General features: G+C 43.2%; 1 protein-coding gene across 1 annotated transcript in view; it reads left to right on the plus strand.

Moving 5' to 3' along the window:
- Positions 1–22866, plus strand: part of bcl11aa (BCL11 transcription factor A a) — a 34196-nt gene extending 11330 nt beyond the window's left edge. Inside the window, exon 3 of the mRNA XM_011603157.2 lies at positions 17299–22866. Coding sequence (XP_011601459.1) covers positions 17299–19523 — 2225 coding nt within the window. The 3' untranslated portion in view covers positions 19524–22866. The remainder of the gene's footprint in view (positions 1–17298) is intronic.
- Positions 22867–26665: the final 3799 nt, after the last annotated feature.

Here is a 26665-nt window from a genome sequence, read left to right on the forward strand (position 1 = left end):
CCTCTGGTCTTTGGCCAAGGGCATGCATAATTGATCCCGTGTCCACTATCATTTTCTTGATGTAATTGCCCTGGTAAGATATGATGAAATCTAATGGATAATTTATTCCCCCAAAACGGACAACGAGATGCAAAACATACATTTGTATCAAGTCGTGTGTGTGTGTGTGTGTGTGTGTGTGTGTGTGTTTACTTTACCACCTTGAGGTCATCAAAGGTAAAAGTCATTAAGGGGCAAAAATGACTTTATTTTATTAATTATTTAGATATTAAACATTTTCGATCATTTAACAACAGATTGATGATTTAACGATTCAGATGATGCTGCATGATGGAGTTTAACAACTATTTGAAACTCCGCTTAATGATTTTTTCCTCTCCTAATCTCTTGGTGGTAAATTTTCACCCTCGCCTCCTCTACATTTGTATTTTAGCTTTATTTCCTGCACTTGGACTCATATGCAGCATCACATACAACAACAATAACAACAACAATCATAATAATAACAAGTCAATGACAGCAAATCCAGCAATATATAAAATACTAAAAATAATTGAAGCAAAATTATACTGCTTTCAAAAAATGCCTAAAGCAGCGATCCTTTCCCATAGGTTTGAGGATTCATGGGCAAAATCCAAGTAAATCTGTATTTAAAAATAAAGATTTTTTGTTAAATAAAGTGTGAAACAGACTGAAATTCCTTGAACTCTTCACCTCGGCTCTGTATGCCCCCCCCACCCCTGCCAACCGATAATCTGGTCTTTTGTGTGAGTGTATTTTTTATTTTGAGCAGAGGGAAAATAAAACGCACCTTCACCTGCTCTTTATGAATTCCCCTTCCAATTTCACTCCTCCTTCTCTATCCTTCCTTTTCCTTCTGTCCCGCCACCGCTGTAGGTTTTCGTTGGAAGACAGATGTGTTTCAACATGTTCTGGACTGCAGTTTACATCTGCGAGCTCACACACAGCCCGTCTCTCTTTCACACACATACATATGTTTTTATGTATGTGTGTACGTGTGTGTGTGTGTGAGAGCACCATGACAGACAAAGGAAGACTCACACTTTACTGAGGGAAATGCACATACCAATTTGCAGCATTTGTGGAGGAGGGAAGAGGTAGAAAGAAAGAGAGGAGGCCATGAGGAAGACTACCCGACTGGGGGGGGGGGGGGGGGGGGGGGGGGGGGGGGGGAGGTGGGCGAGAGAGAGGTGGAGAGTGAGAAAGAGAGAGAGAGAGAAAGAGAGAGGGAAAGAGATGGCAGCTGTCCATTAACAGATGAACTTGGCTCCTGTCCAACTGTTTGATGAGACGATGTGATGGTACTGTGTTTGTGTGGGTGGGTGCATTTTTGGATGGGACACACACAATGACACACAGTCATACCTTGGGTTTGGTGCACACACACACACACACACACACACACACACACACACACACACACACACACACACACACACACATAAAAGGTTCAACAGGACCATTTCAAAGAGGGTTTACTGACATGGAAACTGTGCCACAGAGGGTTAAAGCAGGAAAACACAAATAGGAAAAAAAAAAACAACAACAATGAAAGTTCAAACGAGAAAGAAACTGCAGCAGATTCCCACTAATGCTGACCCGCCGAGCCCTCCACTTCAAGACGCAGAGAGCTGCACATAGGGAGAGAGGGATCGACCGGGCAGCTTGAAACCAGCAGGAAGTAAAATCTACATATTTTTAACCTCTGCGGCACTGCCGCCTATGTGAGCGGGTGCGAGTTGACGTGTCAGGAGCACATTTATATTTACACCAAGCGTTGGGGTCACGGGGTGCAACAGGAAGCAAGGGAGGGTTATAAAGACTTTCTGTAAATTTACAGAGAGCTTCTGGATGTGCTGTTGGCTGTAGAGCAGGTTCAGCGGGTTTGATGCCTTGCTTAAGGGCACTTGCGTGACGGTTGAGTGTCTGGCTGTTGCGCAGCCGGAAGGTGAGTACAGTGAGTTGGAGTTCTCGCTGTCATGACATCCATGCCGGATTTATTTCTGGTTGTGGCCTGCAGGCTCACTGCGTTTACTGCCTTGCTAAAGGGTTTTCTTATTTTTAGCATTAACTTTAGGTTGACTTTGTTATTAATATCAATCTTTATTTATTTATTTATTGTTTTTTTAATATCATTCTCTCCCCTGCTGCATTGTAATTTCCTCAGCATCTTGCTTGTCTGCGCACCTGTACACACCTGTAACAAACAGCAGAGGTGACGTGTGCTTGCAGGAGTGCATTATCACTGACGTTCCTCATCCAACCGTATAGAAAGCAGAAACAACTCACTATATAATCATGTTATTACAGTGTCATAAGTTTCCAATGTTTACGTGGATATTGTGCTGCCCGTATGAGCAGGAGCTGCGTGTCAGGACAGCCTAGGTGAAGACTTCCACCGTGACGTGGCCTTTTCAGTCAGTGGCGGCTTCAGTCTTCTGAGAACTGCTCCGCTTTTTGACACAGATGTGAGTTCATCATTTCCCAGGAGTGATGGACCAAGAGTGTTGGACGTGGGCTCCTGTGGGTCTTCCTCATTCTTCAGTGTCTCAGTCCAGCCATTTTGTTTCGGACCAGAAGAACATCCAAGAATTCCTGAACGACAAACAGATTTTCTCACATCAGTGCCTTTAGATCCCGGTGCTGATGTTGCGTCGTGTCTCGGGCCTCAATGGGATGTCTGGACTGAGTCGTTCCTGCGAATGAGCCAAACCTGGAACGCTGACCGCTGCTGCCGTAGCTCCATGTAAGCAGCGAAACGTCCTGTATCGTTGCTGCGCCGCTCTCCTGCAAGCTGTTTATGGTGGCGTCAGAAAATGAGAGCTGCTTGGCTCGGAGCTACCGTATCAGCTACCTTCTTTTCTCCCTGCGCTCTAATCTTATGTAAACATAGAAATCAGCTCCCAACTCTCTCTGGCAGATGCAGGCCAGCAGTGATATCACAGTGTGATACATCCCTGCAAAGCCTGGATTAAAAGTTTGGAAGCGTGGGGCATTTAGGGGAGGGAAGTTTATTTAGGATCTGAAGGGGGGGCTGTCATCTCTTTAGTGTATTTATACCTGGAAAAAAAGCAGGATTGGAGACCAGAGTCTATTTCTAACATTGGAAGAAGAGAAAATAAATCTATAATTGTTCAGGAGAAACAGGTTAACATTCAAATGAGGTCAAATCGGTGTTTTTGAATACGACGGCAGCCTGCGTTGCCTCTGCCAGGAATCTACGAGAAGTAATAAAAAGGGAGGGAGACAGAGAAGCTAGAAGTGAGACTAAGATAAAGTGGAGGAAAGAAATGGAAAAAAGTTATCTGCAGCAGGCCAACGGAGGCACGTTTGTGACGTGACCCGTGTCCCGCCGCATGTACACATGAAAGCTTGTTTCAGCAGAGACATATTTTATGTACGTGTGTGTGTTTATCGCTGTCTGTCTGTGTGTATCTGTGTCTCTGGATGATCTATGGTTCGTGTTTACCCTGCCATATTTCCGCCCGGCCTGCCGTCACCGGCGTATGAATGATAAATTGCGGACGTCCATCGGATTCACCCCAGCACCTGTGGTCCCTGGCTGTCCCAGAGCCCAGTGGCAGGAGAGCAGCAGAGACGAATACATTAAAAAACACATCAACAGACACTTACTGGGGGGGAGGATGCCCAACAGTCAACATTTTACCTGAAAATATTTATTTCATTGCGTCATGGGTGACCTTTGACCTTTTGTTAAAAAAAGGAGAAATGCAGATGAATAGCATCACAGTCCTCTCTCTCCCTCTGTCCACCCCCCCCATCACAGGTAAAAAACTCACACACAAAGTCGTCAGTTCCTCCTCTCGCCATCTTTATCTTTGCTACTTCAACTGCAGATAGGAGAGATTTCAGACCCCCTCTGAGCATGCAGGTGACCAGCTGACGGCTAAATGACCGATTAAACCTCAAAGGCACAGACGAAAGGGTTCAGATCGGCCTCACAAGTGTCTGAAACAGAACGGGCGTTTAAAACAGTGTGTTGCAGGTTTGGTCTGCACTCATCTTCAGGAGACGTCGTATCTGAGAGCAGAGGCAGGATCCGGCTGCATTCCCAGGAATGCCCAATAGATAGACACGCTGTTTTAGAACTGTTTTACAACCTCTGCAACTATACGTGTAAATACCGTGTCTAACAAACAGCAAACAATACACAAACCTGTCTGCTGGTGATCCGTCTGCCGGAAATTTAACAATTCTATTTTATTTCATTTTGAAATTTCAGTTATGTGTGCATGAGTGCGTAACGGAGAATGGTGGAGAGGAAAGTTTTCACAGAAACCCCCTTCAGGGGAGAGACCAGCTTATGTTTCCATGTCTTCCATTATATTTATCCCACGTTATAATTAGAATGTTAACACAGGAAGTTATCACAATCTCGAGGAGAGACCAGCAGAATCAGAACACAACTATGCAACTATGGCCTGAACAAATGCATCCGTGGAAAACAAAGTTTCTGACTAAATATCAGTGATGTGGTCTGACTGATGTTAACAGCAAGAAGGCCATCGCTTCTGTTAGTGCCCTTTCAACACGTCTGCACTCTGCTCCTCCACCTTCTGCTTTCTGTCTCAGTTTATCCCTGTTTTTCCATCTCTCTTTTCTCTGGGCTCGCCCTCCCTCTCTTGCTGTGTTTGTGTTTTCTGGGCCTGCTTGTCTCAGTAACAGTAAATACCCTCGCTACCTGACACAGATCCACCTTTCTACTTGACCGCGCACACAGAGAAAGGCATCTGGGTGTGCGCGTGCATGCGTGTGTGTGTGTGTGTGCGTGCGTGAGAGACTATTCTCTTGTGACCTTCTGCCCCTCTGAGTGAACACACACACACACACACACACACACACACACACACACACACACACACACTCTCCCTGAGGCAGCCTCCTTGCCTGAGATAAAACACAGGTTTAATCTTTGACACGGTGTCCAAACTGGCCTCTTTGCAGGTGAGAACAGCCTCCCGGGGAGTGTGTGTGTGTGTGTGTGTGTTGTGTGTAGCTCTTACGATTGGCCTGACCTATATGTGGACGACAATAGCTCGAGGGCTGTCTGTGTCTTCCTTGCTTCCTCTTCTTTCATTTTTTTTGGTCACTTTTTTCACATATTTTCCATTTCCATAATCATGTTCCCGTAAAATCCGCCACCTTGTGATCAATTGGGGTGTTAGAAAAGGCAAATAAAATTGCTGTGATCTAAAATGAGGATCTTTAATAATAAATAATCTGACTGAAGGCTCATCTGCAGCTAAATATCAAGACTGGTTTTAAATGATTTTACTTTCCTTTGTGCAGCGACTTTTGTTAATTGTAGCATAAATGTAACTAATTTATTTCAACAATGACTAGCGTGACGTAATTAATCATATTTGCATGTTAATGACTACTGGTCTTGAAACATATGACAAATATATGACTCGGAATAGATTTTTGTTCATTTGTTGAATGCAATCAAACAAAAAAGTTTTAAATTATGGAGGGGATACATGTAAATGGATCTGCCTTTGCTCATAATTTTTATAATTCAGTGTGTTTATTGCCAGAAAAATAACTCCCATCATGCTGGCTGGTAGTAATCTGGCTGTTTCTTTCTTGATTTTTGGAAGCATCTTCTCGAAGCTGAAGCAGTTTTCCCGGTGTAATCCAAGCCTCCCAGATATTCCAAAGTAAACCAAACAGCTTTTATTTACACACATCAGCATGAGGCTGATCAGATAATGCCTGATTTCTCCTTCTGAGGTCCATTTTTAAATCTTCTGTGTGAAACGCTTCAGTGCGTCTGACTTACACAGAATTACAGAAAGTTTGTAGTTGAGATCACGCCGTCGCTCGCCAGAGAAACATCAAATTAATTCATGTGTGGGTCTCTGCTTTTATTGCTCATCAGGACTGGGCAGAGTTTGACCTGTGTGCATCTCGCTTTGAGAGGAGGTTAACCACTGTGACAGTCTGGAAGACAGGCTGAGAAGCATTTCAAGTCTGATGTTTCATCCAAGCCAGTGGTTGATTGAAAGTGTGATTGGAAAATAAAACAAGAGAGAAGTAGACAGCGACTGGCAAGGGAAGGCAAGAAAGTGGAGCTCCGAATCTTCTGTGATCATCTGCTGGACCACCACATGCTGGTGCTGACTCATTCCAGGGTGGAAAGTCTGTCCCGCAGGCCAATTCTTGGCCATAATAGACATTGAGAAACTACATTTTGTGCCCTGGCTTCCACGGAAATCCCAGAATTCCTGTTTCTTTTGCAGAGTCTTAGATGATGATGTTTCTAATGAAGATATTGACCTGTTTAATATTTACCATGTAATGCAACTATCCCTCTAATGGATTTGGCCCACTGATCTTTTTATGCACTGAGTCAGCGGGCCAGTAAAACATTACTGGCTTTATTACAACACACACACACACACACACACACACAAACAAACACACACACACACACACACACAAACAAACACACACACACCATGCAGACCGGGTAGACCCTGCGCTCATTTGCGTGTGTATGTTCAACATCTATAATCCTCCATCCCCAGTGCAAACGCACACACAGGCATGCACACACACAGTGGTGGAGGCACACGTGCACACCAGACCCCTCGTGAGTGTGTGTCTGCCAAGCTGAGCGGCAGGCTGCCAGCATGAAAGGGGGCTGTGATTGGGATGAAGGCTCATCTGCTGGGGTTAGCCAGCTAAACACACACACACACACACACACACACACACACACACACACACACACACACACACACACACACACACACACACTGACCCAGTGCCCACTAAGATTAACAGGGTTAATTAGCTCAACATGGCCCCCAACCTTGCTCTCCGGCAGAAGGCTGTCGGTCTCAGGCCGGGGCCATGGAACTGCTTACTGCTCGCATGTGGAATGCTAATGTTTTTAGTGACTGTGTTGAAGTTTGTGTTGATCTGGAGCCTGCTAGTGCTAATGAGCTACTGGTTAAGTACATTGCACCAATGTGGATATCGATCTGAACCAGCAACAAAGAACTTTTTTTCAGCAACAAAGAACTTTTTTAGCATCTTCATGAAGACTTATCATGAACAATAGGGTTGAGAAAAGTCGGATGCTGCGCCGCTGTTGAACAAGCTGCTGAGAAGTTGAAGAGAGTTTCACTCCCAACCAAAAGCTGCTTTTCTCTGACACAAAACCGATTTCCTTTTTTTACTGAACCAGTTGCACACATTGATGTGCTGTGATGGGACAACTGACATCTGTCCCGTTGGTCACTTCCTCTTTCAATATCACTCTCTCACACACGCAGACGCAGACGCAGACGCAGACGCAGACGCAGACGCACGCACGCGCGCACACACACACACACACACACACACACACACACACACACACACACACCTGCTGCAAGCCTGACAGAAACAGGTAGTGAGAACTGTGAATGGTCACTGAGGTGAATCGTGTGATTTGGGTATGGACCAGTATTTGTACATATGTCTGGTGGTTTTCTTTATGTGCTCTGGACCTCTGGTTTAAATATACCAACAGACACCAAGAGAAAGTTTCACTTTCTATTTTTCTTTTCTCCGTATGTGGCCACAGCCCTCTGAACCCCCTCACGATATTCCAGACAGCAGAAGTTTAAAACAGGGTCAGCAGGATGTATTGGGGGTCGGGAGTTGCTGCCTTATTGAGACCAGGACAGCTTTCTTTCTACTGGAGGGAGAGATCTGAAGACACAAAGACAAAATGACTTGCAGTCTGTTAAAAAAGAGCAAAGCAGCAGTTTCCCCCTTTGTGTGCATAGCTGTTCTCCTTGCACCACTTGAGATAAGCTTGCAGGATATGTTCATTCAACCCGCATGACCTACAACACACACACACACACACATACCTATACACACACACACACACACACACATACCTATACACACACACACACACACCACCCCCTCTGGGTCTTCCTCCTCCTATAGGTAGACCCTCTATAGGGTGGTAAAGGTGGGGGGTGGAGGCTGGATGCATTTTTGGCAGCAAATAGTGGGAAATACACAACATACACGCACACACACACACACACACACACACACACACACACACACACACACACACATACAGAGCTGTGTTTCAACTTGATTTAGTGGACTCAGCTGTAGAGAAAGTAGAGAACGAGAGTAGCGAAGCAGCGAGCGTCTGGCAGTATTAAACAGTAGTGTAGGATTTTCCAGCTGTCACTTTCTTTGCTTCATATTAGTTTACTTTCATGAGACATTAGAAATGAGCAGTTTTCTTGGCAGATAGTTGCAGATAATCAGATATTTCGGTGTTTCCAACTGAACAAACCCATCAGAACTCCAGTAACGCCACTACAGTGTGTATGAACGGGGACCTGCTGCACTGAAGGTGGAGTTCCTGCTCTGAAGCAGAGGTTCTTGGGTATGTTTCATATGGTGAGGGCCTGTTTTAATAGCTTCAGGAGGGATACTTGCTGCAGTCTGTAGGTTTAGGACTTGTTTTGTCTGACAGGAAGTGTTGACGAAGAGGATGTGTTGAAAACTAATGGATGTACCGGTAAGCTCTTTGTCTAGGAAAAATTTGCACGAGTGTGTATTTTGCTCCAAATCGTGTCTTCACCTGACCTGACATGATCGTTGATGTCTCAGTGGAACCTGTTTTTTTGGTTTTTGTTGTTTATCTGGAACCAACGAACCATTTTCTCCCTGTCACCAACATCAACAACCTCGTTGCCTGCGGTTAAAATGTAAAAATCTGAATCGTTTTTTAAAACAACAAAATAAATGATGGAAAAATGCCCCAGTGTCTTGATTTCTTGAAAACTGGTAACTGGCAGCAGCATTTAAATATTGGCTGCGTGTGGAACATTAAAATCAGAGCCTTCTCACTTAGGCTGACAAATTATACCCTGTCATTTTAAGGACACCAAATAGGAAACTACTGCCGATTAAAACCAGGAAGTGAGGTGACAATCTGTCCTGATAACGAGAAGGAAAATAAAAACCATTATCATGACTGTTAACACAAAAAGCACTTAGCCAAACTCAAGAATAGATCATCCTTTTGCTTTCCTATTGTAACTAGTGGCAGACCTTACTGGATAGTCGGGGAATGAAGACTACAGCAACATGGTGCAAATATCCCCCTGTGATATTAATCCCATTCCAACTGGACTATAAATGCAAGCCGAATGTCCCAGAGACCTTTTATACAGCTCTGTCTTATTAAAAAGACATTACCCTTCATCTGCTTCACTTTGATAGAAAACATGTGGACACTCCACCTTTATCTCAGGGGGATGATGGTTTCTCAATTATCCTCCTTTGGCTATCCCCTTCCGACCTGTGGCTGTATTTACGCGAACGCTCATTTTATCCATGGCTTTTAATGGCATATAAAAAAAAAAATCACTTCCCCCATCAAAATACCCTCTCCTAATAGCTTTTCAGACTTGTTTGGGAGCTGTTTGGTCATTAGTGGGCCCTGATTGTGTGCGGTGTTTTTGGACCCGGCTGAGAGGCGCTGCTAGGTTGTCCAAGGTGGGGTTTGAAGAAGGGAAACGGAAGGGGGGAGGCCATGTCAGTGTGAGGGTGGGGTTGGTTTGGCTTTGAAAGTGGGTGTGGAGTATCACTTAGAATGTACTGGGTCTAATGGGAATGCCAGACACCCCCCCACACCACTTTCTAAACTACTAATGGAGCATCTTTGGGTTGTATCACACCGATTCTCAATTTCTTCTTTGTCTTCCTCCTTACTTCTCTTCTCGCTCTCTCTCCCCCCTGTCTCTGTGATTTATTGTGATTATTTTAAGGTTTCTTTTCTCTTATCTGACTCTTTTTTAGTTTGGCTTTGTCAGTTGCCGTTTGATTTCTCACCATGCTAATTTTATAGACCTCCCAACTGAGATGATATGAAAATTGGCGATTGTTCTCCCTCTAATGACTCCAATGAGTTATTTATGTGCTTGCGGCTATTTTTCCACTCGAGTATTTTTGCGTAAATGGAAGACAGAAATCCTGATAATTTGAAGAATTCAAAGGACACACAATACTTGTCCCACAAACAGAAATGGGTCTCATTAATATCAAGTGTCTTTTATCACTGATAACATAAACCCCTGCAGATCAGTCACAAGAAACCACAAGTTAACACACTGAGCGGGCATGCTAACCCTCTACAAGGATCTTTTTTTGCAATATTGGGCTGTTTTTGAATATATTTTCCTTCCTTCTAGGGACAACAAATATCTGAAATGAACTTTTTTAGGATCTGATGGCATGAATCCGATTTGAACAGGATATATCATGTTGTTGTTGGTGTGTTTAAACCATTTCAGGAAGCCGAGCTTGGTGAGGAAAATATGTAGATAATTCTTGTTCAACAAAAGACAAATTCTGTGTTTGAACACAATGGTTGCACCCCAAAAGCTCATATACAGTAAACGGAGAGTTTTTTTGCATCAAGAAGAGTTATACTGTTTTGTAGCATATTCCTCAACCTGCGCTAAAATGGATTTCCTTGCATTATTTTCACCATATTGTTCATACAGGTAAATATCAACGGCGCAAATGAAGCTCTTGTGCTGGAGACTTTTGCTGAATTAATCTGCTGAAATTTCTCTGTGGGGGAGTTAAAGCCCTAAAGTGTATTTGACTCATGGTTTCACACAAACCAGAAAGCTCTCCATCATCTGATTTTGGTTCCAGCTCATGCACACCTTGTTTCTCTTGGAGGGGCTGGAGATTTCCTTTGGCGATGAGCTGTGGGCTCTGCACTCCGGGAGCCGTCACAGTCTCCTTGCACACTAGAATGAATTTAAAGAAGCAGGTAAACTGTGGCTCGCTCCGTTTTTAACAGAGCCATATATTCAGCCTGTCTCTCTTGGCTTTTTTCCCCACTTCAGTACATCTGTCCACTTCTTCATCTCTCTGTTCTTGGTTTTTACCCCCCCTGGCCTGCAGAACAGCGTCTGGGGGATCGATAGGCTTTAAGGCCGTAGCGGCTGCAGCTCTAATGAATCAAGTCTGTGTGTTTGTTAAGCAGACAAGGTTGTGAAGGAGCACTGGAGGGGAGTTTGTCTTCGTGCTTTATCTCAGTGCAACACTCTGCTCGCTGTTTGTTCCTGTATGTAACCGAACAGCGACTGAATCTGCACAACTTGGGAGGAACTCAATATTTCAGCTACTCGCATTTGATTTACTTCTTTTGCCTTTCAGCAAGAACATGATTTGCGCAGAATCGCACAAGAAATACAATTTATTCAAAGCTGATTATATTACTTTATGACAGTGTATCACATTGCTGTCTTACAGGCCCAGTTTTTGTCATTTCCACCAGTTTTTCCCTCCGAACTGAAAAAATGCTAGTCTGTATAATTATTTAATATGCCTGCCAACAATTGCTGCTGTGCTGGAATCCATAGTGAAATCCTCCCGTGAACTCAGTACAAATAAAAAAAGGCCTGAGAAACCTCCCAAATCTACTCAAGACCTGTTGAAAGCTGAAGCCTAATTGAAAAAAAAGGAACTAAGAATAAGAATTTTTGTGTTGTTGCAGCTTAAAGCATATCTCTACAAGGTCGGAGAGTGAAACCGTGGATGGCTGTTTTTGTTAAAAGCTGGACTGCTTATATTTCCTTTACTTCCTCCTCCTATCTCTCTTTCACCACACGCCAAAGCTAACTCGGAAAAAAAGCTTTTTATCGCTGATGGCTAATAGTCATAAATTTGTATTAAATATGTCCTCTATCGATTGGCCTTGTCAGATGAACACAATTAAAGAGATGGCACTGAGTGCTTCCCACCTGGGAGGGGAAGATGGAGGGATTAAAAGGAGGAGGGATGGTGGGAGCAAAACAGGGAAGAAGAGCGGAGGAGTGAGAGAACAGACGTGTAGAAGGATTTCTGGCAACAGTTTGTCGGTCGAGTTGCAACTTGTCCGCGTGTGTCTATAAATATGTGTGACTGTTTTTTTTGTGATTCATCCTTTCTTTCCTCATCACCTCTTCCCCATTGGATTCCTCCTTCTGCTCTCACCTGTGTGTGTTTTTGTGTGTCTGTGTGTGTCCGTTTGTGTGTGAGAGACCACCATGCAATGTTGGTGGACAGATGGCAGGATGAAACTAATTGGGCGGGGGGGGTCGAGAGAGAGACAGAGAGAGAGAGAGAGATTAGATGTCGAGTAGACAGGCGCGCGCGCACATACACACACACACACACAGACACACACACACCTGACACCAACTACCAGACAGAGATTTTGAATAAATATAAATTTGTGAGAGGATGATTCCAACATTATTCACCATTATTCAGTGGGAGCATCACGATTATTACATTGATATATCGATTCCTTTTCAAGCCTTTCTCATTGCTCTCGCTGATCTTTTGTTTCTGCATGCAGACACTGTCCCTCATCTGTGTGTGAGCGTCTCCTTCCACACACACACACACACACACACACACACACACACACACACACACACACACACACACACACACACACACACACATTACAATGCATCATTGCCACCATGCGCTTGGATGCCTCCACAAAGCTCTGCCCACCTAATTACATTCAGAAACTCAGTTTAAAGGCCCAGGCTGCATCATTAAAACAAACTTTACGAGATACTTTACTGCATGTGTGCATGAGGGGAGAGAGACGGAAAGAGAGAGACAGAGAGCTCCTGTGCCGACTCTTTGTTTTGGTGTGACTAAGAGGAAAACAAGGAAATTTTTTCACACACAAGTAGATTACTGACGAGAGAGTTGGAGATAATGCAGACTTGTAGCACAGCAGGGGTCCCAAACACAGTGTCAGAAAATATTGACACAAACCCACACACACACACATACACACAGAGGAACACACAATATTGATATTTTCTCTCATTGGCCGTTCAGCAGGGCTACACAGTTACACACATCCTTGCATATGTCCACACACGCAGCAAGCAATCAGACAGGCTCGATAAGCCATTGTTGTTTCTAGTCGTTTAAATTTGTTCACAGCTCCTTCTTCAATAAAAACAGTGGATTATTGTTGTCAGGCCTGGAGGTTTCTATTTGCAGAAATCATTCGGAAGTCTGTCTGTTTTTATGTTCAGCTAAGAGTCGGGTTTGTTAATATGACTGAACCGCCTTCTTTTAAAGTTATAGAAAGTTTTATTTCTTTAGCTTCCCACCTCGCAGGGTAAAGCTACTGTTCTGATTTGTAAGTGGGGACTTGCTGTTTGTAAAACATGCTGATTTTCTTGCAAGCATCTAACTGCTTTATCTCTCTTTTTTTGTGCAGTTTCATTCTTTTTTGCATTTATTTTGTGGACAGAACAGTAGTGACACGCCAGTAAGGTGCTGTCCATTTAGCATTTATGCTCCAGAATGGAGTTTGCATCTAGGTGGAGTGGCTACCATCATAAAGATTACGGGTGTGGTGATCCTATTTATTCTTAACATAAATGGATTCCAATATGCCCCAGGGTCATCGATTGCCCCAGCCTGAATTAGGCACCGCATTATGAATGGAGCCATCATCTGAGCAACAGTATTCTCACATGAGAAGGATTTGGCTTTTGGGTACTTTGGGCAGTTTAAATGATTTCTGGAATATAAGCAGAAAGCCACAAGTGGGTGATGATGGCCTGAGGAGAGCGGCGGGGAGCGTTGATAATGTTCATGTCCTGCAGAAACCATTTGGAAATGGTTTCACTGCCCTGGTTTGCTCCCCGAGTCATTACAGGCACTTTTATTTAAGGGCAGCATATCAGTTACAGTGCTAATGCATCATGGAAGTCATGAGGACAAAAACGTTGATCTGCGTGTTGATCTGTTAGTTCGCTGAAAATACCATTTATCTGGATTGCAGATGAGGGAGAAAAATGATTTTGCTTATTTCATTTTGAACATTTTCACATCTCTAGTGATACCAGGCCTCTGTGAAGTCAATTAATGTTTTAAATATGCTAGTATTCATTTAAGTTATGATTTGGACCAGGTAGATGAGATTTCTTTCAGTTTTCTGCCTGAAAAGGGGCTCATTTCATTATTTAACTGAGGTTTGTTGTAGAATTGTGTTACATTCAAGCAACATTACAAATATCTAACCAGCGCACACTGCTGCTAATGTGGATTTTTGCCTGTGATTAATGGGACAACTGTTATAAAACAATGTGCCTTAAGACATCACACCCCCTGCATAGGTTAATAGAGGATTCTTGTGAAACATCTCTCTCTCTGAGGTAAAGCAGATGATCAGGTGAGCCCAGATGTAAATATAAGCAGCAGCTCCTGACAGCCTCAGGCTCGGTTAGAAATCCCAAATTGTATTAGAGGACATGGTCCCTCACTTCCAGTGTGCATACCTAATCCTGTTTCAGCAATGTTCCATTACCTCAATTACTATCGCCTCACCCAGAGGTGGACCTGGCCAAGGACACCACAAGAGAGCCAGTGATGGGTGGAAAGAGGGGGGCAGAGGATGGAGGTGTAGAGAAAGAATGGCTGCAGACAAGACACTACAGTGTGGACAAGAACAAGGGTGGACAAGAACAAAAGCAGGGACAGAGAAGAAGACTGGAAGGAACGTTCATGCATATGGCAGCAACAAAAATGACCAGACATTTAATGTGCAGCAACTTTTCTGCAGGAGGATTTTTAGAGCCTATGCCAGCTAGTTGTGCCTAAATGTTAAAATGAGCATGCTGTGGTGGACTAAAAGGCTGACTTTATCACATCCATTCTATCCATCCATCAAACAGGAAACATGAACCCAGCCGCCTCAATGCCTTCCTCTCCAGCCAGCGTCACATAAGTGTCCCGGCTCTGCCCTTGGCTTAATAAGGCTTAATGCCTCTGCTCGCCGCTGTAGCAGGGCTGGTATCGAGTGTTGGGACCTTTCTGAAACGTGCATGTGTGTCTTCTCTCACTCGTGGCTGTATGGCTTTGACATTTACTCCGGGTAAAGAGCCAGATGCTATTATTTACCCTCTCCACCCTCCATCCTCAGCCTTTCTCAAAGATGGAGCAGGTATTCATCACTACCCTCTAAACTTACACTTCTAACAACCAGGGGTACTACTTTTCTAATCTCACCTTATTTTTCCCCTTTATGTGACTCCATCTTCATCCATTATTCTCTTCTTCATTTTTCTACCTACCATTGGTGGAGAGTTTGCCTAATGAAGTGGCTGATGGGAGTATATTACTGAGAGACAGAGTGGAGCGGTTGCCTACTCTAAAATCCATTAACCTTACAGTTTCAATCAGCACGCAGACAAGTCTAAGCACTTTGTTCAAAAGTAAAAAAAATACACACCTCTATGCTCCTGCATGCTGTTACCCTGCTTGTCCCTTTTTCTTTGAGCTCACAAATGCTATATATGACAGTACTTTTATGGTTGGTGCTGGGACCTTTGAACTGGGCCTACTTATGATTTCATTACATTCAGTTTCAACCATGTATGAAATGATTCAAATCCTATTTTTTTGGACTAGACAATTTCAACAAGGAAGAGTTCAAGAACAGAGGGCTATGAAAATATTTAAAGAGCTTTAATGAGCGAAATTGCAATAATGATATTAATCAGGAGTGGCAGCTGGAATTCAACGACATTTGGGTGAAATGCAGCCATTGACCAGTTGCAGAGTGAATCCAGGACTTACTCTGTCAATTTATGAGCATCATTTCAACTTTGAAAGGATAAATATATGGTAAACACAAGTAAATACTGTATGAAAGGGGCAATTGCAATCAAGAGCACCTGTTCGGCATCTCGTCCCTAAAAGTGTGAGCTTGTCATACGTTTAAACACGTTTCCTCAATTAAACGTAAAAAACAGCAACTTGCATTGCACATTCAATGAAGGTGGGCAGAAGACAGTATGAACATAAAGTCTCCTGACCCGGCAGTAGAGCTGGAATAATTGTCTTTTACTCATAATGCAAATGATATTCACAGGTTGTCTCAGACACATGTGGCCACAATTAGTGATAATTTGGACCAATTTTCCGAATCCATAATTTAAATCTTTACAAACTATGAGATGGGTAGAGATAGGGAGATGAGAGAGAAGGCAGACAACTAGAAAGTAGAGGGGAAATTAAAGATCAGAAACTTCTCTTACTACTGGAAAGAACAAACAGCTGCATGTGACTGGGTTACTGAGAGCAATTACAGTGCATTCAATAAAAAGCTTGTATCTAACTGGTGTCATCACTCACTGCTGATCTATATCAATTTAAATATCAGCTTTTTTTAATCATTGACAAAGGTCACACAAGCATCTGTTATAAAATATTAGAAACAAATAAAGGAATTACATTTTGATTGAAAAAATATGCTAGGTGAATTTGATAATATTGAATTTAAATGTTATAAATAGGTTGTATTCTGAATTTTAAAGTTGTGCATGTTTGTTACCATAATTTAAAAGGCAACTGAATTGCAGCATGCTTGCTGGTGAAAAGACTGTAAATGGCAGTGCTGGGGGTCCATTTGTCATCTAATCTTGTAAGCCAGCCGATGGCAGTCCATTTGGATCTCTAATGAGATTACGCATGCACTGTGGGTCCCACCACAGGTCATCAGTAAGGCCATTGGAAGGCAATTACTGTTTTAAATGTCCCTCTTATCTCCTTGTAAAAGTGTCTCTTTAGGTCTCATTGAGGGAGGGAGGCTGATTGAGGGAGGGGGTTTCTTTTTCTGTCGACCCCTAAAAGCATTTACACCCCATGTGCTTTACTTTGCTCAGGGAGGAGGGGTGTTTTGTTATTTTATAGAAATGGGGAGTTTACTGTCTCTGAGAGGACTGGTTTTACAGTTGGAGGGGTATAAATAGCAGATCAGAGAATAGGACTTTAAAATATTGTGTTAATAATTTGAAAAAAAAAGAAGTATTTATTTGGTGTTGCTACAGAAGGAGCGAGTTCCTGTCGTGTTTAACGAGCCCGTTTTGGTATATCAGTGGAACGTCTGCTGGGCCCTGATCCTTTGTTCCACTGCTGACAACGGCGGAGTCACAGGCATTATAAAGCCAACCATGTCCCTGAGCAGTCTGGGAGAAGAACAAATGCATGCACACACAACAAACTACTTTTCACATGCTACTCATGTGGGGCATGACCTCAATAAGAGCTACCGTTGTATCATAGGACCCTCAACAGTTCAGGTTAAAAAGCTGTAACAGGCTTTATGTTCAGTTGGAAATTCAGCTCTGTGTATGTCACTGAATCAAACCTAACTACCTCTTTTGTTTTCTGCTCCAACAGGAAAGGAGGAGCCAACAACCTACACCTGCACTACATGTAAGCAGTCCTACGGCAGCGCCTGGTTCTTGCTGCAGCATGCTCAGAACTCCCATGGATTTCGTATCTACCTGGAAAGTGAACACGGCAGCCCTCTCATCCCACGGATGGGTGGACCCTCCTCCCTTGGTGGGGGTGCAGACTGCCCTTCTCAGCCGCCTCTTCACGGCCTCCATCTGCCTCCCGATGCAAGCCCTTTCAACCTTCTTCGCATCCCGGGCTCAGGCTCAGGTGGAAGGGACAGTGTTGGAACAGGGGGCGGGATTGGTCCTGGTGTTGGTCTCGCTGGGGTGCATCATCAGCGTTTCCCTCCCACCCCACCCCTCTTCAGCCCCCCTCCAAGGAACCACCTGGATCCCCACCATCTGAGCCCAGAAGAGCTAGCGCTGGCAGCCCACCATCCGAGTGCCTTTGACAGGGTGATGCGCCTCAATCCTCCTCTGCCCCTAGACCCCCCTCCGACAATGGACTTCTCACGGCGGTTACGGGAGCTAGCAGGCAACACCTCAGGGTCTACTCCTCCGCTATCTCCCAGCAGGCCAAGCCCCATGCAACGCTTACTCCAACCATTCCAGACAGGGGGAAACGGGAGCGTAGGTGGAGCAGGGAGTGGTAAACCTCCGTATCTTGCCACACCACCTCCTCTTCCAGGCTCCATGCAGTCACCTGTGGGTTCTCAGACCACTCCTACTACCACGCTCCCCTCGGCAGGGGCAACACCCTCCTCTGTCACCCCTTTAAAAACAAAATGTTGTGAGTTTTGTGGCAAAGCCTTCAAGTTTCAAAGTAATTTAATTGTGCACCGGCGCAGTCACACAGGAGAGAAGCCGTATAAATGTCACCTGTGTGATCATGCTTGCACACAGGCCAGCAAACTAAAGCGCCACATGAAGACACACATGCATAAATCCTCCTCTCCAAACACAGGAAAGTCAGAAGATGGACTATCAACCACCTCCTCACCAGAGCCTGGAACCAGTGAGCATATAGGCAGCGCAAGTAATGCTCTAAAGTCGGTTGTGGCCAAGGTGAAAAGTGAGAATGATCGCATGCTACATGAGAATGGTGAGGAGGAGGAAGAGGAAGAGGAAGAAGAGGAAGAGGAGGAAGAAGAAGAGGAAGAGGAGGAAGAGGAAGAGGAAGAGGAGGAACATAACAATGAAAATGCATCCAGGAGGAACAATAGCTATCACTTTGGTCTTAACCTTGAAGCAGTACGTCAGCATGAAAACAATGGTGGGATAGGAAGCCGACTGGGAGGTGAAGAGGGATCCATCCCTCGCTCACTACCTGAGGTGATGCAGGGGATGGGTCTGGCTGCTAGCATGCAGCACTTCAGTGAAGCCCTCAATGCGCACAAACGGAATGCCATGGCCCAGGAGAATCACCTGCACCACCACCTAAACCGAGACCATCATCATAATCGTGACATGTGTGACGGGGAGTCTGTATTGGAAACGGATCGCGCAGAGGAGGGCGCTGTGTCAGCAGTCAATGGACGAGGGGCATCCCCTAATGAATCGGCATCCATTGGTCTTTCTAAAAAAATGCTGTTGGGTAGTCCCAGTCCACTGAGTCCTTTCACAAAACGCATCAAGCTGGAAAAGGAGTTTGACTTACCAACTCCAACCATCCCTAACACGGAGAATGTCTACTCCCAGTGGCTGGCTGGCTATGCTGCCTCCCGACAACTCAAGGACCCTTTTCTGAACTTTGGGGATTCCAGACAATCGCCCTTTGCCTCATCATCAGAGCATTCTTCAGAGAATGGCAGTCTGCGTTTTTCGACCCCTCCAGGTGAGCTGGATGGGGGTTTGTCAGGCCGCAGTGGCACATGCAGCGGGGGCAGCACGCCACACCTTGGAGGCCCTGGCCGGCCAAGCTCCAAGGATAGCCGCAGGACTGATACTTGTGAGTATTGCGGCAAAGTGTTCAAGAACTGCAGTAACCTGACAGTGCACCGGCGCAGCCACACGGGAGAAAGACCATATAAGTGTGAGCTGTGCAATTATGCTTGCGCTCAGAGCTCCAAACTAACACGCCACATGAAGACCCACGGTCAGGTTGGCAAAGACGTGTACAAGTGTGAAGTTTGTAAGATGCCCTTCAGTGTCTACAGCACCTTGGAGAAACACATGAAAAAATGGCACAGTGACCGTCCTTTGAGTACCGAAATAAAATCAGAATAGGAGGCCGAACTTTGGGACCTTTTCCCCTCAGCTATGTCCACCGTCAGTCCCCTGTTTATTCTCAGCCCCTTGTAGATTTGCCCCAACCCTAATAAGCAACTTTCGGCAGGCGGAAGCTGAAGACCATGTGCTCTGCACCAGCACACTCTGTTTCCATTAACCATTGAATGCATGATCTGTATTGGGGCAATACTGTTGCATTGACGCAAAACTTCAAGCCTTTCTCTTGTGCAATAATTTACATGTTGTGTACAATTTTCTTTTTGAGTTTTCATTTTCCATTTTTAAGAATTAGTCAGCATGCATAGTATGTTTTTGCTAATCAAAAAATCAAAAAAAAGAAAAGAACTTGTCCCTGGTTGGTTAGTTGTTGAGTATATGTGTTGCTGTTTTTCTCTTGTTCTGTTTTTTCTTTTTATCCTTCAAAAAGAGAAAAGACAAGAAAGATACACCATGCTGCAGACATTCTACAACACATATCATGTACAGTTTGGTTTAATAACATAAAAGGTCACCAGTCTTTGATTTGACCACACTTCTAACAACCCTGATAATGCACTTAATCTGATCTTTCTGAAAGATTCCACATTAACACAGGGTTTAAAAATATCATGCAACAGCTTGATGACTAAACTGAGAGTTTTGACAGCCTTTAAATTTCTTTCAAAAAGCCAAGGGTGTGCTCAGAATTAAATTTATACTATCGTTTGGTAGGAAAAAGAAGAGTGCCTTTGATACCTAACGAATAAATTGGCCATATCTCTTAACCAGTATAGGTTACATTAGATTGAAGGGTTAAGCCACCCAGGAAAGGTTCTTGCATCAAGCACCTGACTTCTCAAAATGGACTGTGACACCTTACGATGGAAGATCAGCAAGTTCTTTTTAATCGTCACTTAGCTACCTACTACATGTTCGATAGGCTATCTTTAATGTGTGGATTTCCTGACAAGCATGGTACAAGCAGTTTTGTGTATATCTGAATTATTTGTAGTTTTCTTTCTGCTGCGAAGGTACTTTGGAGATAAAAGTAATCTGTATGTACAATCCTGAACTTGAGGTATAGAACGCATGGCGGAGACGAGTTATGCGTCTGCATTAGCACAAACCTACAACGCTGCTTCGAGACGTCAGTGTGTTGAACAATGCATAAAGTAATATATGAGCTCCCAGCGAGGCTAACTTTAGTCGAGAGCATTGACAAAACTACAAGCTAGACAGACAGAAAGCTAAATATTGTACACGTACATGTATTATGGGAATTAGAGGCAATCTCTTCACTTTACATTGTTAATGTCGAAACAGGGTCATAAATGAAATGCAAAAACAAGAGATTTAAAATATCTGTACTACAGGCCTCTGGAAATGTGACACTTTGAATCAGTAGGCATTGGCTAATGCAGGGCACATCATTTTGTTTGTTTTAAAAAAAATCCTGTTTTTTCCAGCACCACTCTTGCATATATTTTTTTTTAATTTACGGTAATAAAATAACTGTATTGGTTCAAAAGTGAGATTGTCATGTCTTGGATAAAAGTGCACTCTTTGAAATTTTCCCAGTTTACAAATGAAGAGGGAAAACATTGCTGAAATACTGTCAGATGACCAGAGTCCCTTTGTTCAGAGCCGTAAAAGATGAAACACAATCTGTTGCCAGCAACTCCAGCGTCGTCAACCTTTGTACCCTAACTGCTAAATGTTTACCCTGTAGAAATCCCAGCGTTTAGTCCAGGCCAAGCAAAACTGATCCAGTAGTCTGTACAACAGTCTGGACACTCAATGAATGCAGCCAGAGGGAGTGTTTTAGGCCACCGTCATAACCAGAGTTCTGCTTCCCACAATGCAAGTATGATTTTGTAAAAACCTTCAGCGATCAATATGAAAACAAACAACACTCCAATTACAAAGGGGAAACCGCATTTAAGTTTCATTGTCATTTCTCTTTTCCTCAGCGTCTTGGTGGTGTTCAAGACTTCAATCACAATATATATGAAATGGAAAAAAAAAAGACTGTAAAAAACAAACAAACAAAAAAAAAATCTGTGATGGTTTTTGTATTTTATTTTGCCTTGGTTCTTCACAACTCTTCAGGTTGAAATACAATTTGCATTGGGGAAAGGATTAAGATTATATATAAATATATAATAAAGAACTTAAAATATAGGAAAATGCACACTCATGTCAATTCCTATGCTTAAACACATTTATGGTCTACTTTTTTCTGTATTTCTAGAATTGTATTTGAATTCAATGTTCACTTAGAGTAGGCACTATAGTATTTATATTGAGGCTCGTATTTTTAACTGTTGCTTGTTCTCTCTAAAAAGGTATTTACCATACCTTTTTTTGGTAGTGGAAAAAAATCCCAAGCTGCCACGGTATATTTTTTTAATTTGGCAGGATAATATAGTGCGAATTATTTGTATGTTTAAAGAAATAAAGGAGAAAAAAAGCAGCTAAAGTATGTGGCATTGGGAGGCGTCACAGGCCATCAGATGGCCGCCGCTCTGTTTCCTGTCAACAGAGGTGGTTGTACATATCTTCTTTGGTTATTTTCTTTTTTTTTTTTTGTTGAATCTCCCACCCCCCCCCCCCCCCCCCCCCCCCCCCCCATCCCCACTGCCACTCTCGTATGCAGTAATGCAAGCTGACGTCGGCCTGTTCTGTTGTGTGCTTCTGTCTCTCACCCCTCCCGCCTGATTACATTCCAACATGAAGAGTCGAAAAAGAAAAAAAAAGTGCAGTACAAGGATGGATTACGAAAGCATCAAAATAAATAATATTAAAAAAAGAAAGAAATTAAATGTATTGCAGTTTTTTTCATTGCCAAATACTAAATGGTGCTTTATATTTAGATTGGGTAAACTTTCATATGCAAAGCATATTTGAAAAACCACCCGGGGGACGTGGAGAAGCCTGCTTGAGTTGAAACTTTTTTGTAAATGGCAATGCGGAATATTTTGTTATCATCAGCCTTTTCTATTCCTATTCTGAGAGCTGTTTGTTGTAACTTGAACTTGAACTTTATCTTTTACTATGGGAGTTACTATTTATTGATACTTATATGCTCTGTTCAAAACAGAGACTTGGAATGGATGCTTATTTTGATTCATTTTATTTTTGGTTACGATATAGTTTTATTATTTTTCTTTTGTAATGTTGGCCGATGGTCATTGGAGAAACCGAGCTCTTTAATTTCTGATGTACTTGTTTGGGGTCTCTGTTCAGTTGTATTGGGAAAACCACTGTCTGTGTTTTCTGGCAGTTGTCTGCATAATCCAGTTCACACACTCATTTTGTCCCTTTATTGAAAAACAATTAATAAAAAACTGAAATTATAACAGCACCTGTTTTCACTGTTTGTCTCATTCTGTTGTGTGCATGTGTTGTATGTGTATACTAAATAGAAAAAAAATAAGCACCAGTAAAGACATTCTGCATAATTCTCATATATGTGTGTGAGTGTGTCAGTGGTGAGTCCTTCCCCAAGCAACTCAGTACCTTTTAATAAGGATTAGACCCGGTGACCTTCTGTCTCCACCCACAGCCTCACCTTAGCCTTTGGCCAAGTTCTGTATGTACACTTTCTGTCCTGTGTGTGAAAGACTGAAGACACAAAGGTGGAGATATTCCAACCCCCTTTCTGCTGAAGACACCTGTGTGTCAAATTACTAAACCATACATAACCAGGTTTAAAGCCAGATAAGGTGCCGCAACAAGTTACACGCACATTTAAAAGTCCTCACAAAGATCTACAAGAAATCTATAAGGAATGTGTGACTTAACCCCAACATTACCCTAAATCCAAGTCTAATCGTAACCTCAAACCCCTCTAACCCTAACCTCAAGTCCTAACCATCACACAGACCCTTGAATTGGTGAGGATCAGCCAAAATGTCAGCATTTCCCAACATCATCATTATTAAGCACTGTGTAGCATGTACAAGAACACACACACACCCACTCTCTCTCTCACACACACACACACACGCACACAATCTTAACCCTTTTTGTGTTTTGCCTGCAAACACACCACTGCTCTGTCCTTACACACCTGTTGGACCTAAATAATCCAATTCTTGTTCTCTAAGGAAATAAACCCACTAACTCCAACAAGATGACCTAAAACTTTAAATCTTGACCTAAACCAACAGTCCTAAATTTTATCCTTTTCACGGCACCATCCAATCTGTCAACGTAGCAAAACCTCTACAAACAAATATCCTTTCACTTCCTCTGCACCCTCCCAACCCCCCCCCCCCCCCCCCCCCCAAACACACACACACACACACCCTTTCAGTTTAAGTAAAATGCATAGTACATTTGTCACTGTTAAGGACAAACTATACAACCATCGTGAATATAGAAAAAATACACTGGTTTATCTTTGTCCTGCAGGGTTAACAAAACACCCACAAACAAGGGAAATCTTAAACAGACAGCATATTTTCATACAGTCATTGTCATCATATGGCCTTGAGTCAACATGGTTCCAGCTGAATCTTGAGAAAGGAAAGGAATGTATGTATGTCTATCTGTGTGTGTGTGTGTGTGCACAAGTGTGTATTTAGTCTCTCTGTCTTCAAACTACTTGTATTCATTTATATTGTGCTCAGCCAAAAAAAAAGGTGTGTTTTATCCACATGCCACTTATCCAGCACAGTAGCTACTTTTTCCTGAGTCCTTAAGACTCTGTGTGCCGTCTATAGGATCTGAATGCAAACTAAATGCCCTTTACTGCAATTGAAAATCATTTAGCATACACTATAATGGCCACAAGGCCGATCCAACATAAACATCAGATGCAAGGAATAATACGGATTCGTCGAAAACCACTTACTGGTACACAGATTTAACACACCCACAGAAGAACCATGGAGAGAAATTCTTAAATCTGATTTTACATGTGTTATGTGCAGCACAGCATCACCTCTATAACTGTTTTTCATTGCGTTTTCTGAGGCAACAGGCAGCAGTATGTGTGTCTGTTGAGCCAAACCTTCAAAATTTCAACTCAGCATTAACAACAACCCCCTGAGATTCCCATAGATTCAACCTAGACACCTCCCAAATTGAAAGACTAGCAATAAAATCGGACTCTGTTTGTATAGAGACAGAATATAGAATAGCATTTTTCATCACCAACATCAGGATCGCCCGCATGGCATGTTACTATGACGATAATTGATAGCACATAAACCCTAATTGAAAAGATCATCATGTTCTTCCTCCATGACATGTCCCAATCCTTGTTTGCTTCGCAATTACTCTGGAGAGATATATTTCTCTTCTTTTGTTGTGTCTATTTGATCATCACTACTTTTACACTCTCGTAAACTTTAATAGTCCGTCCACACGAGAGTGTTACAGAAGTATGGCCTAGTGTGATCCTTATGTGACAAATAAAGCAGGTTTTTCTGAGGAAGAGGACTGTCAAAATACTTTATTCACTCCAGGGATGAGTAGATGAATTAGATATGATATTCAATGTGATACAAAATGTGTTGGAAGTCTGATTCCGCCCCGAATAGGCTGAAAACCAAAAGCAGGTCACAGGTGTGAGGAAGCGTTCTAACTCTGAAACAAAAACAGAAGAGGTAAGGCTTTCCTCTTAATGCACCGGTGACAGGAATTTAAACAGGTCAGGCTTTGTTTTGATGGAGGCATTGATTTTACTGCAGGAATTTCTCATTTCACGCACTTGAAAAGAGTTTAAATAGAGCAGGAAGTTTTAAGCCTCCACAGAAACTGCTCTGTGCACAAACAGGTAAAAGACAGCTGAGCAAAGTTCAGATGTCATGTGATTATCCATCCTTTACCTGACACTGTTCTGGGGATGCAACACAGACTGTTTGGACTACTCAAAGAAACATATCTGCTTGAACATTTTATCTTGCGTTCAGCCTCAAATGCTTTTTTCCCCTCCTGTCAGCACTTTGACTGTCTTTCTCCCACAGCTGTGGAAATGATTTGGAAAACTTTTGCACTTCGAGCAAGTGTGGGTAGATTCATACACAGAAAAAGTCTCCGTCATGGTGATGATGTGACTGTTGTTGAAGTTAACAGTACGAGTTGTATAGTGAGAGACTGCCACCCAACCCCCACCCACGTGCACACATAGCTGAACAGAGGCGTGTGAGGTCAAAGTCTATTGATAGACCATCAGTGCTGGAATGCAAGGTATAGAAAAGGTAAATTAAAGAGCTGCAGAAGCCGTGATGAACTGTGAGCGTGCGTTTCTTTCGTCTGGACCGCTCATCTTGCGAAATATCACAAAATAATTCTCAAGGCTCTTAGAAGGAAAGAAATGTCGAGGGGTTGAGGAATGGGGGTTAGTCAAGTCTGGTGGGTGAGGAGGTCAGAGAGAAGGCTCAGAACAAGAAATTCCCCCTTTCATCCCTCCCCCCATTTTCGTTCCTTTTCCATGCACTCGAGGGTGAACTCTGTCTGAAGTTCAAATTCACTGTCACGGTGATTGGGTGAATGGATGGTGTCGACTGAAGTTTCAGGACAGTCACGGCATGACAAATTTATCTCCATGTCATCTTTATCAACTAAAGAATCTGCACAATGACTTGAGACCATCAGTGCCACCATTAACCCCCCAGAGGCTCCCTTATCCAGCTGAGAACTTTTGTGTCCTTTGGGGGCACTGAATGGTAAATTTCAGGGACCAAGTTCCAATTTTCAGGGCCCTTATCTCACAGCTAGCAAAGCCGGTGTGCTGTGACGGAGATTACAATGGTATCTCACACCTGGTGCTGATATAAGTTCTCACATCTGTGGCACAACAAATGCACCTGTACATGCAGAGGGCACTTTAGATCGGGCAACATGTGGTCTGAAGGTGTAATGGTAAATCTTCTGCTTTCACAAGATACAGCACAGCTGGCTGGGGTGCACATAGATCCTGGACACTCATCTCAGTAGGTGAGAGTGGATCTTAGAAAGCTGGACCTACCGTTGTTGGACAGAAATGATCCAATTTGGTGCTGCAGGAATCTAAAATATGTCATCTGTTTATGACTTTGGTTTGGTTTCAAGGATGTCAGCTTTGCTAAGTCACATAATGTCAGACTGATTCTTTTACTACCATTGTAACATGCATTGACAGCGTTAGCCTGTGGTTGGCCTGATGTCAT

Source organism: Takifugu rubripes, chromosome 4, assembly GCF_901000725.2.
Source record: "Takifugu rubripes chromosome 4, fTakRub1.2, whole genome shotgun sequence".
NCBI classification, from domain to species: domain Eukaryota; kingdom Metazoa; phylum Chordata; class Actinopteri; order Tetraodontiformes; family Tetraodontidae; genus Takifugu; species Takifugu rubripes.